The 15,770-nt window shown below is 40.9% G+C and overlaps 1 protein-coding gene across 2 annotated transcripts in view; it reads right to left on the bottom strand.

Moving 5' to 3' along the window:
- The window catches only part of myom3 (myomesin 3), a 63,901-nt gene that overhangs the window by 16,364 nt on the left and 31,767 nt on the right, over positions 1 to 15,770 (bottom strand). For both annotated transcript variants that reach the window (XR_015037866.1, XM_085802369.1), the window contains exons 9-18: positions 15,398 to 15,538; positions 15,148 to 15,309; positions 12,910 to 13,051; positions 11,093 to 11,292; positions 9,515 to 9,568; positions 7,625 to 7,752; positions 4,617 to 4,800; positions 3,523 to 3,697; positions 3,195 to 3,316; positions 653 to 840 (exon numbers count right to left, since the gene is read on the bottom strand). Coding sequence is in view for 1 of the 2 variants with exons in the window: in XM_085802369.1 (XP_085658495.1) it covers positions 653 to 840; positions 3,195 to 3,316; positions 3,523 to 3,697; positions 4,617 to 4,800; positions 7,625 to 7,752; positions 9,515 to 9,568; positions 11,093 to 11,292; positions 12,910 to 13,051; positions 15,148 to 15,309; positions 15,398 to 15,538 (1,496 nt within the window). In the remaining variant the exon portion in view is untranslated. The remainder of the gene's footprint in view (positions 1 to 652; positions 841 to 3,194; positions 3,317 to 3,522; positions 3,698 to 4,616; positions 4,801 to 7,624; positions 7,753 to 9,514; positions 9,569 to 11,092; positions 11,293 to 12,909; positions 13,052 to 15,147; positions 15,310 to 15,397; positions 15,539 to 15,770) is intronic.

The raw sequence follows: 15,770 nt of genomic DNA, 5'->3' as shown, positions 1-15,770 counted from the left end.
GCGTTCTCTTATGACGTGCTATTTTGAGAATCTTTTTCATCTGACAGCCTCATATCCAAAGTCATATAGCTACAGTAGCTATTGTACCTTGTGATTATATCAAGTTGTGATGGGCACTGTGCAAAAGAGCTAGTGACACTGCAAACTGCATATGATGTGACAGGAGCATTACCAGGAATAATTCACATTTAAAATCAAGATTAAGAGGCTTCGGCCTGTATTTAGAAACAGAAGTGTTTTTCAGATAGATGCTTACATCACACATGATCACAACAGTAAGTTTTATTGTTTACCCTGTTCAGTATCTTAGCTTAATGTGCTAGCATACTGACATTTGCTAATTGAGGGATTGTCATTAGTTACTGGAAATATTCTACAGCAAATTATTGGACCAACTGTAGTTTTAAATATGGGAGCATTAGATAAAAAAGTAAAGGGATCATCAAAGCCGGAGATTATCTAAATTTTGTGCCATTCCTACCAGTGGTTGTCGAGATACGTCACTGAGAGCCAAAAATGTGGAACTGCTGGTGGTAGTAGGAGAAAAGACAATGGCTCTCCAAAATCATAAGGACTCATTCTGCAGCGATATTAGAGCCTGGACCAAAAAGATCTACTGAGCGTTACATCAAAACAACAAAGCTTCACTGACCTTAAACTGCCGCTCTTTGACCGGCTTGATGTTGACCTCTCTCCACGTTTCTTTGCCCTTTTCCACTTGGTCCAGGTAGTAGCCACGTACAGGATCTCCCCCATTATAGGTGGGGGCCCTCCAGCCCAACACCATCTCTGATTCGGTGCATAGTAGCAGGGCGATAGCAGAGGGAGCAGAGGGAACACCTGGAGGAACAGGAGGAATTTTTCAAAAAAAAGAAACAGAATCTCTTCCAGGTCAATTCAACTTTCATTGAATCAAACAGTCTATATTTCCAAGAGAGAACTGAGAGCAAGAGACGATCACAAGGACATAAAACAGAAGCCCAACAATAACACAAAAAAACAGAAACAGAGTATAGAGAAGAACAGTAGCAAGAATCATAAAGGAATGTCAGATAACAAGGCTTTAAAATCTCTAAGGGAAGTGTAAGACTCTATCTAGTTTGATGGCATTTTGCTGTTAATTTCAATTTAAATAATACCGAGGCAGGACATGAAGGTTGACTGCACAGATGTCCTTTCATTTCATACAAAAAGCCTAGTTTGATCTTTAATTTTTGGAACTGTTGAATGTGAATCTTGAAAGGCTACTGCCACACCAAGAGCCTCAGCACTTTATGACTCAGCAGGAGTAATGCGGGTGCCATTTGAAGTTTTAATGGCAGGACGATCAGAGTCACTGTTGGAGGAAACTCAAACTCAAATGTGTCTATGATTAAGGAGTGATAGTTGGAAGGCATCAAGGGCAGACTGCAGGCGAGTGAGAGCCTGGGCTGAGGAGGGGTCTGTAGAATATAAAACTGTATCATCAGCAAAAAGGTGTACATTGAAATATTGATTAACAAAAATGTTATGTTATATTATGTTATTAATGCATAAAGAGCAACTGGTAACTGGGCTTGACTCAGAGGCATCAGCGACAGTCTGATTTCTGAGCTCAGAGTGAAACCTCTTAACAGAGGCCTCATCTAGACCAAGGGAATGTAGTTTATAGCCACAATAAAGATGCACACTTGAATGCTAACCAACGACTCCTGGGTTTTTGCAAAGAGGGGAAGCAAAGATATTAGATGCTAGGTATTCGGATGATAGATATCACCTCTTTTACACAAGGGCACTACAAAAACAGTTCTCCAAAAAGCTGAAATCAAACCTGTTAACAAAGTTTAAAGAGATTAAAGAAATGTGGACAGATCAATGGGGCACTTTGATGATGAGGATAGAGATAAAGATTATCTGCTGCCCCGTTGCTGCATGCTTTAAACATAAGCAGAGCTCTCTAAACATCTAAAAAGAGAATTTGCAGTCGGATGAAGCTGAGGCATCAGGGACTCTCTGCTGGATGGATATGGTAATTGTCAACAGTTGGATCAGCATACTCATTAAATAAGACCAGAGGAAATTAAAAGCTTCAACAATGACTGGCCTGTCACTAATATGGCCAGACTGTTGTTTGATTTGAGGTGCGAATAACTCCCTGACAACTACAACTAAAGTTGTTAATTATCAACTTTTTTTGCATTATGCATTCTCAAAATGAAAGAATCATTCAGCTGAAATTCTCTTTGATAAAAATGTATTCCTCACAAAGAACTGAACGTCTCTGCTAATGGCAGTCGTGGAATAGATATGAGAGTTTTCTGGCAGTCAGTGGCAACCAAAATGAGTCATCAATGTACTGTAGTGCAGGCTGCAGAAAGAACATTATCTGGTGGAAATACAACACAGGAAGTAAGAGGGTTGAGTAGCTCTTACAGCGTCACACGGCTTCAAACCAAGAACATTAGGGTGAACCATGAACTATGTGCACTCAGCGTCTGAGAGGCGGTGAGATACGGTGAAGGTTACATGACAAAACATATGGAGACTGACGTGAAAGACTGACGATGCTGGCGGCACTGAGAAGTGGTGCCACACACAAGATTAGAAATGTGACTTGCCCACACACACTTTTCCTCGTCAGTAAAACCTTTTCCCTAGAGATGCTTTGTTGTTTCCTGTAACGATGGAGACATGTGGAGGACACTCGATGACAAAAGTTCCTGCAAGGTCTTTATACCTGTTTCACCTCAGAGAGCCTACATGCTTTCTCAGCGAGGGCTCCTGAGGTGATGAAAGAAAAGTCCAAACTATAAACATGAATAAGTCTATTTGGCAACTTTACTTAACTATGTACTATGACTCAGTACATGATGGTAGTTCAGAATTTGAAGGCATCTGGTGCTAAATAGTTAAATATTTTCATCTCAGGTGCCATGAAAGATGTATTTTGTTCTAACTGTAACCTACATTTACCCAGACCACTGAGCTTTTTAGTATTAGCTCTATGAATCACAAATCTTAATGAAACCTTCAACAATAAATTGCATGTTAAAATACTTTTTGATGAATGTTTACCTCCGCAAGAGGAATTGTTTGATGCTAAGTTTGTAAAAGCATCAAACTGATTGAGTAGTCTCGGATACTTGGCTTGTGCCCTGAAGGAGAGTGAAACCTTGTGGCCACTACTTTCTGTATTAGCTGGCAGTCGCACTTACAAATGGCCGATTTGACGAGGATGGGGGCTGACTCCTCTGAGTAGCTGCTGTTTCCTGCTCGGCTCACACACTTCACCCGAAACACGTATTCTTGTCCGGTCTTGAGACCGTGCACAGTAAACCTGAGGAGAAGAGACAGAGATTATAGGCAGAGTGAAAGTTGATATCTGAAATACTTTCGCCTGCAGGGAGATAATAATAATGATCTATTGCAACCAACTTTTCCCTGATATTTAGAGACTGAGCAAAGTGGTAACGATTCTTCTTGCAGCCGACTAGAAACACAATAATAAACACATTCCAACACAAATGAATCTGTCACAGTTACCTGGTGTTGGTAATAGGCTTGTTGTTCACAGTCTTCCAGTCTTGTTTGCCAGTTTCATTGTAGTACAGGTAGTATCCTAGAATATTATCTTTGTCCTTGGGCTCCTGCCACTTGAGCAGCACCGAGGTGTCTGTGTCTCTGATGGACATCACCGAGCGAGCAGGAGCTGGGACAGCTGATGGGAGTCAGACGAAAACCAATCAGTTCAAACTATGACGGCTGAAAATCATTGATTAAAAATCATTAGAGCAGGACCATGTTAACTGTTTTAGTATCAATATTTAATATAAACCATAGGAGTGTTGGAGAGTCTGGTCACACCAGTATACAGCTATGTTTTCATGAGAGGGACCCATCTTTTCATGGTCCATTCCTACCAATGGTTTCATGTTGCTGCACTGACGGGCAGGTGACAGCAATGTGCTGAGAAATACAGAAGCCATTGTTGAAAAGTTTGTTCAACTAAAAGGGTACACACAACATGTTTGGGTAAGAACAACTGAACAATTAACATAACTTTCTATCAGCAGAGTAACAGTAAGGCTAAAACATAGTCAATAAATTCATTAGTTGGTTTGATAATTGACTGATTGGTCCGATCATTTGTAAAGCATTAGGATCTCACTTTTGGTGGTTTGCTGGCTGTAGGGTGAGGGGCAGGTTAGCATAGCTATAGACAGTATTTTGGGTTTTGGATGATGTAGAGCACTGTAAAGATTACACCTTGGCAATGGATAAATTGTCATGGGCCAATACAGAGACCAAACAATTATTGATTAGTTGAAATACATAATCAGCAGATTATTCTCTAACTCAAAAATGCAGTTGGCTGCAGCAGCCCTAACAGATTAGCTCTGAAAAATAAAATGTACTACAGGGATATACATGTGACTTAAAAACAACTTCAGTATCTGAATTGCGATCTTCATGTGAAAAGCTACAGGTAACACAGACAAACTACTGTACAGGGGGTGCAGATCAGGAGGGAAATGCTGAACTGGGATGGAGCTCTGCTCTGCTAAATCAAACTGACCTTTACAACAGGCCAAGTAATAAATGGGCAGGGGCACATGACAGAGCACATTCTGTCTCACCTTGTGGCGTTCCCAAGGAGATGGGCTCGCTCGGCTCGGAGGGGTCACTGACACCGTACTTGTTGATGGAGCGCACTCTGAAGCAGTACTGGTTGCCCTTGACCAGGTCAAACACCGGGAACCTCGGAGAGTTCACCACCGTGTCCAGACTGGCCAGATCCCAGCTGTTCTTCCCTGCCAGCGACTGATCCAAGCGCGGGATTGGAAAAAACACAAACATGATTTCAAAAGCTCTATCAACCTCAAGGACATGTTCATTACTCAGTATCCTTCAAATATGCTGGAGGATTCAATCTGTGCGAGAGCGAGGGACTGCCAGGACTGCCAAATATGTTTTTTAAAACGTCCCATAATTCATTCTAATTTTGTACCATCCCTTACTCTGTACTTAACTGGTGATTGTCGAGTTTTGGAGCGAACCACTTAACGTACAGACAAGGGCAGACAAAGAGGAACAGAGATTGGCAGTTTGGTGAGATAGGCAGAGAGACTTGAAGGGAGAAATATCAATAAATCCCCAGACTCAGACAGAAAAATGAGCAGAGAGAAAGGAACCGAAGACAGATATTCTAGTATAAAACCAAACAATGGACACGCAGGTAAATCATAGACAACCAGTGACTCATCTTTACACCTTTCCTTCATCTCTGTCAGTTAGTTTCTCTAAGATGATGACATACATAGACAGAAACATTGATGTTCTCTATTTTATATTCTGCATTTACTTTTCCTCTGGTTTGTATTACCATTATTTCCTGCCTGAGCTCCCTGTTTGAGGACGAAAACCTAACAATAGAGCGGGACATGTCAAAGAGATCAGTGATTATAGAGTGCTTGCTCAAGGGCGAAAGGGATATTTGAATGTTCCCTTCATTATATAAGCGGAAGTGTGGAGCAGCAGACTTTAGTAATTTCAGATGCCTTTGACAGATTTGACAGTTTTATTACCTCAGTAACTTATAAAAGTCCAATAAAAATCTATTTCCTGTGGCAGTTTTCTGATTATTGGAGCTTGAAGCTGTTGTGTGTCTGGGTTGATATTGGAGAGCTGAGGCCCTTTATTGTAAAGAATAGGTCAGTCCCCACACTTCGATATGTTGGAGGAAAACTTTTGTTATTTCACCATCATCCTGAACTTTGTATCTAGTCCTGGGGGAAAAACAACTACACATTTATTTAATTTTTTTGCTGTAGTTTTCTTTACAGATCTTGCTGCAATAGCGATATTGAAATACTGAGACAAGTCAAAAACCAAACATACTGTAGTTTAGACTAATCTTAAACCCACAAAACCTTCAAATCTCAGATCCAGGTAGAGTTAAATCTCCTGTTAGAAGTAAAAAAAAAAGAAAGTCTTTTAGGTATTCAAGCCAGAAAAATCAAAACCCCCAGTGTCTAAGTGCACAGCATGAAAGAGGAACATCAAGGTCTGTGTGCCTTTAATGAGTTCACAAATTCACAGTTAAACTGACACCACAGTGGTCTAAGTGTGTATGTTTGTGTGTGTGTTTTTCCTCCTGTCTCTTTAATTAGTACGGTGGTCTAGGAGCCTGCTGTTAATTTGGCTCATGTTCCAGCATCGAACTGAACAAACCCAACAAGCAAGTGGAGGAACTGATGATGCAAAAACATTGATCCCTGTATTAAGTGGAAGTGTATGTATTACTAATTAGAGTGCTGGCTTGTGTTTGAATATATTCATGCCAGTGTATGTGTGTGTTTGTATGTGAAAGAGAATTTTGTCTTTTTCTTATTCTATGTGTTCATGCTCATGTCTCTTTATAGCTTCACGTGATAGCATACAGCAGGTTTTTCGTTTTTTGCTGAAATACCACTGCACCTACAAAACCAGTCAGAGAGCTCAGAGAAAACGGACTGGAACAGTAAAGCTGCTGCCTGTTAAAGCAAAACAATTAGCTGAAAGATGTTATAAGGAGCTAAAGGGAGATGCAAACGCAAAGTATGGTTTATCACCAGAAGCAATCCCTTTTTACATACACAAATAGTTTTGTGCCCCATCATCATTATAAAAATATATTGATGATAATCTCTTAAAGGGAATACTTAGGGGCTATGATTTGGAGAAAGTGGAGGTCGAATGTTCCAGCCCATTAACTAAAAGTCATGCATTACTGCTGCTCATTTTCCAAAGCCAGAGTAAATTTTCAGACTAATTCCCCTCTTTCAAGGCTGCAATTGGTCTCTCTTCATTTCAATAAATGAAAATCAACTTGCACACAGCTAAAACTTGCATTAGAGGGATAATCAATGAGTCTGTTCTATTTTGGCTCATGGACATTTTGGTGAGGTCATGCATTCATGAGGAGAGAGTGCTTTATGAGCTGTCCATGGAGGTTTCATGTCCTCAATCCAAGTGGTCTGATGTCTGGAGAGGCTTGAATTTAAATCACTGGTGCTTTTATTTGAGATATTTTGCTGTTCAAGTAAATGTGAAAAAAAAAACTCTAAAAAAAAAAAAACTATTTAAAAAGAACAGCCCCGGGTGGTGATTTGGATTCAGGTTTCTCTGGACATCACACCACCTAAATGACTGAGATGAACCTTAATGGACATGTTGCTGCAAAAGAAAGCAGCAGGGTCCGAGACAACAAATCCCCAGTCCTCCTGAAAAGTTTGTTTGACTGAGTTCAGATGTCTGAGTTTACATGAATGCATCACCAGAACATAGAGCTTACAAAACATCATCCCTTTTCAACATGAATGTAAATGTTACAAAAAAAAAAGTGAATGACACATGATGGATTACCCGTTCCAAGCCAATTTCAAGTCCCTGCAACTTATTCTTGCAGTGTGTTGGTTGGAAAATGATCAGCAGTAATGTGATTTATAGCTAATGAGCTAAAACCTTGGAAATGGTAATTCAGGATAAAAACAAGTTAGGGTTGCATTGAGGGGTTTTGGGGACAATAAATGTGCTCTGAGATATTTAAGTACGAACATTTGCATGTGTTGTCTGTGTGTGTCGATGTGTGGGAGTGAAGACTGACCCGCTCCACATAGAAGGTGAGCGGCTCCCTGCCTCTGGGCTCAGGCTCGGTCCAGCTCAGCACGGCGTAGGTGTCACTCAACTCGCACGCGTGGACATTTGTGGGAGGGAAAGGAGCTTTGACCTGACCTGCAGAGACGAAGGGAGGAGGAGGAGGAGGAGGAGGAGGAGGATGTTGAAGATGAGGACCACTAAGGCAAAAGTTAGAACAAGGTCAATGAAAATGAAAAGCGCTGGCTGAGATCTTGCTTATGCCTCTCTTTTTTGTCAAGATCTTTGCATCAGGAATTTTCATGCTTTGTCTGCTGGATTTGAATAAAGCAGAGAGTGGGTGGGGGTTGCCTTACTGTCCCAATTTAACCTCCAGTCCTGATAGAAAAGCACACCAGATAACATATGGTAAAAAGTCTTGAGTCACCACAGACGCAGTCACACTCTGAGTCAGTCAAGGACAATGGAAGCATTTGGATCCAGTCTGAAGTCGAAGATTTTTGTGTCTGTCTCTCTCTGCAGGTCTCGTCTCTCTGCCTGCTTTCCCTGAAGAGTTTAGCAGAGCTGCAGCGCGGATCAGACACCAGCTCCAGAGCAAAGAGAGAAAGGAGTGAAATGAGAGCTGCTGATATCTGTGTTTGTGCGAGCACAGTCTGTAAGTAGTGAAGCGTTTCCCATTGTTCTATACAGAATCAAGTAACCTCAGAGATATTCAAGGCCAGAACAGAAGAACACTTTGCACATCTTTTTCATGAGACAGGTTGTGTAGGAGAGGGATGAATGGACCTGGACTGGCATACAAAATCCCAGCCTGAACACTGTGTAACTCGCTATGATAAATGTATATGTTGTGTTTCAGTGCTAGACCATCAAGTGAAGACAGGATGCTGGGACATTATGTTGTTGCTTTTTTCTGTGTGCTAACACAAAACCACTGGAGTTATTGTAAGTTAATGTTTGTATTTTATCACTGAACCTTAGAGGAATAGTTTTATACTGTGGGAAACCTGCTGAGAGGGTGATGTGAGGATCCAGACCACCATCATATCTGTATGTGAAGTGCGGCTTGAGGGCCAGAAGGCGATTAGCTTATCCTAGCATAAAATAGTCATTTACAGCACCTAATTCCCTGCAACGTGTTATTTAATAATTTTGAGATTTCTGGCTTTGTATGGAGTAAACCAAGAAGATATAACATGTTAATTGATCGACTGGAGGATCAGAGGTGGTAGATATACACACCCAGGGTCACTCTTTCCAGCTGTTTGAAGTAAATTGGTGCAGAAAGGCAGTAAAAAGCTGCTGTAAAAAGAAAATGTATGTATGTAACCTCTGAAAATATTCCTTCATGAGAGTAATGTAATGTCTGGAGTGTGTCTTATGTTATGATTGTTGAAGTGGATGAAGGCTGATGAAATGATTTATGTTTTATGTTCTTTCTCTTTGTATGCTTTCTCTTTGACCCTGAACCTAAACATATTTAGCACCTCCTGTCTTCCATTTCTTCTCTGGTTGCCTCCTCAAACGCAGATCCCTGTTCCTTTATCTCTCTCCGTCTGTGAGTTACGTTGTCAAGGTTATCAGCCCTCCTCACCGCCATTCACACTACCTCAGGCCATTATGTGCATTTGCCAGGACACCACCAGGGACTCTTCGTTCTTTTCACTTCTGTAAATGGAACAAATGCTTATCGCTTCAACCATACAATTACTGCAGCTCGTAGTTAAATATAATATGAAGATGCATTAAGCCACGAGCCAGAGGCAACCTGTGGGTGAGGAGGCGAAACCCTGGGTGCCAGAAAGACACGGCTGCAGTGTGAAATCATGGGTGGCGAGGTTGGAATGGCCCGTTTTTAATGACACAATTATACACTGGAATAAAAATACAGCTTTCTCACCTTCCAGTTCATCTTTTGTAATGGTGATGGTCCTCCCTCTATCCACTTTGACCACTGAGAATAGAGGAGAGACAGATAGAGAGAGAAATTGAGGGGAGGTTGAGGGGAAAAAGAGGGATGAGATGAATGGTGATGAAGTTATATGAGAGCCCATGATAACACTATTAGTGTTAATGTTAGAGGAGCAGACTCTGGTAAAACAGGCAAAAGCCAGGGACACACAAAGAGGTGAGAGAGAGCGACATGGAAGGGTGGACAGCCGGCTGGAGGAGAGTCAGTCTTCTGTCTGTCCTTCATCTGTGTTTAATGATCCTCAGCATCTGACCAGAGCCCATCTGTCCTCCCTGTTACACACATGCACACACACGCGCGCACACACAGACACACAGACAGACTCCTACACTCCATCATGCGCTTTACATCTCATTGGATCTTTCTCATTCCTCTACTGAATAAAGTATTTAACAAAACCTATCGCCTTAAAAGTAATATCATAGGTAACCAAGCGGTCAACTCTGGGATACAATTAAGAAGCTGTCGCAGTGACGGCACCAAGATCCTGGGGCTGTAAACAATGAGATCTGCATCTACCCACCTACTGGTATACATCTGTTTTCCCTGGTAGAGCTGATCTCTTTGCAGGTGTAACATTAAAAGTGAGGCAGATGAGGTGAAATAATGCTGTTAGCTGTTCTTTGCAGCAGTAGGGTGACAATTTAAAAAAAAAAAGAAAGAAAGAAAGAAGGATAAATGCGCAGAGAAGCATAACAACTGCAGATTTCTCCGTACTGGGCACAAGGGGTCAGTGAGTCGTTTGATGAGTGTGAAGGATGTGAATCTGATGCTATCATCTTCACAGTCACACAGTCTGAAAGCAAACTGAACACCTCTCTGAAAGATTAGTGTCCATTTCTCCAGTAGAGTTTCAGAGACTCGCAGGTGAACTTTTTGCAAATATAAAACCTTCACGGATTGAAAGAAATCACAATAGGAAGCCGTTGTTTAAGGTGGTCTGTGATCTATGAGGAAAGAGCATCTTGGGATGCTGGGGGATTTTTGTTGTAATGCCATCGGGTTGCCACTGGGGTACTTTAGCAGCAGTAGAGGAATGGCCTTGTAGCAGGGCCATGCTGATGCTGCACAGTTATGACACTATTTGTTCATTTATATTATGAGCTCTTGAAGAAATTATTAAATATGTGCAGTAAAGACTGCAAGTGGATCTCAAATATCATTATGAACAGGTGGAAATGAGAGAAGAAAGATGCATCAGATCAGCTATGTGTTACTGTGTGTGTCCACTGCATTCAGTCAGTTTTTAAGGGCTGAGGTTATACACAGAATTGAACACAATCTCAACTCAACTGTTTTTCACTTTCTGATTGATCATGTAACCATGGTTACCACACGATACTGCACAAGTGTATAGCTTTATTTAGGGTTTATGATCAGTGTATAGATTTAAAAGTGCCGTATCTTCTAAATTTAGACTTCAATTCAGGTATCCTCTATCAGCAAATCCTGCAGTTGTTTGTCTGTTTTGTTAGTGTGCGTCAGCCAGTGCATGAGATGCGTTACCCATGCTCCTGGTGTGCTCCAGGGGGTCTGCAGTGAGGACTGGCTCTGTGGCCTTGGATGGGCGCCCAGGTCCAGCCTTGTTTACAGCACGAACTCTGAACTGGTACAGAGTCCCCTCCTTCAGCCCAAACACTGGGTAGTGGCACATCTTCTGAATACGCACATTGCAGCACACCCACTCGCCCTGACCTACGTCATATCTGAGAGAGAGAGAGAGAGAGAGAGAGAGAGAAATAGGGAGATATTTCAGTTCTGCAGATACAACATTATTGCAATAATAAAGACAGATAAAAGAGAGAGAAGTGTCTGAATGAGAGGTAAACAAAGAACCAAATGCGGAATGTTCCAACCACTTTAGGTGCAGTCTGCTGGGTGCAAGATTATAAAACCAATTGTAAAACATTTTAGCCTCCACAGCAACACATCAAAGTCAGTAAATACCCTACCAAGGCCTATTATTGTGACCGCAGACCATCATGTGAAAATAATGGGCCTTCCAACACAGTAGAAACTGATTTTAAAATAGACTACAAGCTCAGATTATACAACATCAATAACAAACTGTTGCCATTCGCAGTAAACAAAGACAGAAAAGGGTGCAGTTTTCTAACTATAAGGGGTTGCTAGGGAACTGGGAGCTATGCTACATTTTTCTTTGCACACCCAATAACCAATAACACAGAGGAGCATCTTCTACACTGAACAAAGGACATTCAAGAGCAAACACACAAAAAATACAAACGTAAACACAAGTGAACACTGTTTAAAAGAGATGCACACACTTACGCACAATTGAACATTGACACTGACAGAAAACGCTTTCTCCTGCTCTTTCCACATGATAATCACAACACACACACACAAACACACACAAAGCCTACAGCATGATCCAGATTGATTGGAGTTGGTGATAAGTGCAGCACCTGTTCTCCTGTGGGAGTCTTTGACTCTGCTGTTAACATAGTGTTGAGGGCTGATAATTACCACGTGTACCATCCATCTCCTGTGAACTCTGCCAAAGGGATGTTACACCACTGCTGGTTGCTACCACCACCGTTGTTATCTCCCTCAATGCAATTTCCTCAACCAGTAGCACAGAGACCTTCAACACTGTAATCTCAGTGTAGGTCTATTGTTGGCTTGTAATAAAGGAAGTTGTTCTGATTAAAAAGTAAAACAAGCCAATTAAATCAATGTAATCTCATTCTAACAGGTTCTGGATATATGAAAAAATCAAATGCAGTTTAAAACAGTTTTAATACAACCTCTTTGTTTCTTTAGTAATGATCTCAATTCACTAAAAGTTTATGAGGGGGGCCGTAATGATAACACAATGACAGTTTATCACTGCATTCAACATATTATACACCAAAGGATTATTTGGCTAATCAAGAAGTAAACATGATCTTGTTAGCTGCTATTACTGTTATCATTATTCAGCCTTTTTCTGCCATTTTCAGAAGAACATTTTAGTCTTAATTTATCTGCTGATCCAACCTCTAGTCTAGATATTCTCCAGATGTTACAGACGCTGTCATTGGTTTAAGGTCGTGCATTATTGAAAGACTTGAAGCATATGAAATCATGAGAAGTAGATTGAATGGAGATATATATCTTATCATCACCTCGAGCGATAATCAGACTTAATTGACTCAACATTGACATTTTTATGATAACTGAGGAATCTGTTTATCATATGATCAAAAGCTACTCAGCAGCTACTGATCTGGATCGTGTGGTGAGAGTGTTTCATTTCCAAGATTGAGTATCGACCTTGAGTCTCAGTTACCATTGTGTTCCACCAAACCAATCCTCACCTTTCCACATAATAACCCTCCACAGGTGAGGCTCCATCAGCGCTGGGTGGCTGCCAGGTAAGGAAGGCATAGTCCTTGTTGACGTCAGATACCTGGACTGACAGAGGAGAAGCAGGACCTCCCACCACTGCAGCTGCTGCATCTGAGGACAGATGGGAGACAGTCTATTAGAGAGGAGAGGACATTAACCCAAGGTTGAAATGAGGAGGAGAAAACTGATGAGGCAAGATGAAGAAACAAGACATGATGATGGAGGGAAAGTGTGATGAGGGAGCAAGTTTTCTAACTCATGCAATCACAGATAGTTAAATAACAATATGTTAGCCAGATAGTGGAGGTGATGGCTAAGACAAGAGGAAGTAGAGGGGACTACAGGTCACTGCACACTGATGGAGCTCGAACAATTAGTCAATTAATCAACTGGTTGACCTGCAGAAAAGTATCTACAACTATGTTACAGCTAGAAGTCATATTTTAAGAAAACATTGGAGTTTCTCAAATGTAAACATTTGCTCCTTTTTACTTTGAGTATATACTGTACGGTCCAGAGAGACCTGAGCCCAGATTTTACAAAAGGAGCTTTGCAAGGAGATTTATTTTGCATTAAAGTATGTGTGTGTTTGTGTGTGTGTGTGTGTGGGTGTGTGTACATGTGTGTTAGGTCTGGCACATGTTAATGTTTGGTGTATGCGTAGACGATGCTCATGAATGATTCATTTCGCACTATTCTGTGGCAGATAAAACACAGTATATACATGAGTGCGCACTGGTATTATACTGAAACACATACACGTGCCAAGCATCCCTGCTGAACTGCTCTGACACATTTCAAATGTTTGATGAGTCAAGTGGGAGTTATTCTGTGGTATATTTGCATGCGGCAAACAATGTACAAGATACCGCAGACTGGCTTGATTGATGGTGCAATTTCCCCGTATGAATCAGGGTAGTTTGCTGACAGGAAATTAAAGTAGAGCCAAAATCTGCTGAATGCAAATAGTGTTTTGAGCAAAGGTTTCAGTCAAAATACAATTTATCCAGGCTGGAGGAGGAAATGAAGATTCTATCCTGAAAATCACAAGGTACTTCTCTACGCCAGGGTCTCAAGGTGACTCCTGAGCATTCGCCAGGTTCTTACAAATATAAAATGGATCATTTCAGGATGAAGCATATCACTTAGACGGCCGGCTGACAGGCTATTAGACAGGATATTTAGTATCTGAGGAGTTTCTGATATGATCTGACAGATATTTACAGGGCTGACATAATGTCTATGAGCAGGTGTGTAAAGCAAAGCACACCTGTTCCTTAAGCAGCAGCTTAAGAAGCAGTAGTAAGGTAATGCATCCTCTATGTAGTACTGTTTGCAGCAAAGCTGCATAAACTCCTTTTTTATTATTATTTTGTTTTCATTGGATCCCCAAGAGATGAAATCTGTATCTCTTTCTGGAATACACCGAAAGAGCACTAAAGCAATGTAATGTGATTATGTAAATAGAATTGAAGTAATATTTCATTCATATGTATGTAGAGAATCCAAGTAAAATAAACATGGTCCAGTACTAGCTTGAAATATAATCTGCAGGATACACATTGCGATAAACATACAGTTTGTGGAATTGATCATGTTTTTATATAAAATATATTTTAAAAATGTAGTTTGAATAATGTAACATTGTGATGTTCTGAACTCACTGTTTGTTGACAATCGATGTCGATTAAAAAAATGTGAAATCTTATGCAAAAATGTGGATGCCTTGGGGTTCTTGTTACCAGCTTTGGTACCTTTTGACAAGCTGGAAGTTTACCTCTGGTTTTAGCCTTTATGCCGAGCTAAGCTAACAGGAGGCTGTATATCCTGAACTTTCCGACATAACTCTATGACAAAACTGTAATTTTTTTAAAATTTTAATAATTTTTGAAAAACAAACCTAGCTCAAGGTTTACTTACTGGCCTTTACATTGTTTACATTGTACTAAACATTGTTTTGTCAGACTAGGCTAAAACTGGTTCAAAACTGAAACTTTACACTCAACACATCAAACATTTTATTGTGTACGACGTTAATATCAATACAATTTGGTATGAAAGAAAATGTTGAATGAAACAATTCCTCTTTTATTATTCTCTTTCAAACGCTGCATAATTAAAAGGCCAAAATAGCCTCGGTATTCACATCAAAAGCATTCACACGTTGTTTCTAATTAAATGTCAGAAAGGTTTGAATAGAGACTCACCTTTGACGTAGACAAAAGCACTGTGTTCCTGGGTTCCATCCCAGGTCTTCAGCCGGGCGGTGTAAACTCCTTCATGCTCCTTGTATGCAGCCCTTAAAGTGATGGAGGCCTTATTGTTGACTGACTTGATTTCCACAGAGCTGGACTGGTGCAACCTGATACCTGGAGAATGAAGAAAAGGAAACCTACAGCACCTGTCTATATTGCAAAAAAAAGTCAGCTCATGTGATTCATTTTTTATAGAGCCTACCATCTCTGAACCAGCTGACATCCTGCTGGAAGGCCAGCAGAGCTGAGGTGAAGGTGCACTGCAGGGTGAGGCTGTCACCCTCCTTCACCCACGTCGGAGGGAAGGAGGTGCCAAACTGGGCGTCCTCCTCAAGGGTCAAGGCTGGAGGAAGGAGGAGGTAAGCGTGAGGTTAACTGAAGGATCAGAAGTGGCATAGAATTAGAAAAAAAGAAACATGTTAAACAGAACAGAAAACTGGCTGACTAAAAGTAAAAAGAAGGTTGAAGAAATAAAAATGAAAAGGAGAGGCATCAATACACTGTTCACATATTCACTTTCCTCTCTGGTGCAGGGCAGAAATAAAATTGATTTTGAAAAAAGTTGGTCCACTCAA

The sequence above is a fragment of the Trachurus japonicus genome, chromosome 16 (assembly GCF_045865225.1).
Source record: "Trachurus japonicus isolate A0001 chromosome 16, Traja_1.0".
Taxonomy (NCBI): domain Eukaryota; kingdom Metazoa; phylum Chordata; class Actinopteri; order Carangiformes; family Carangidae; genus Trachurus; species Trachurus japonicus.
This window is presented reverse-complemented; position numbering and strand designations above follow the sequence as displayed.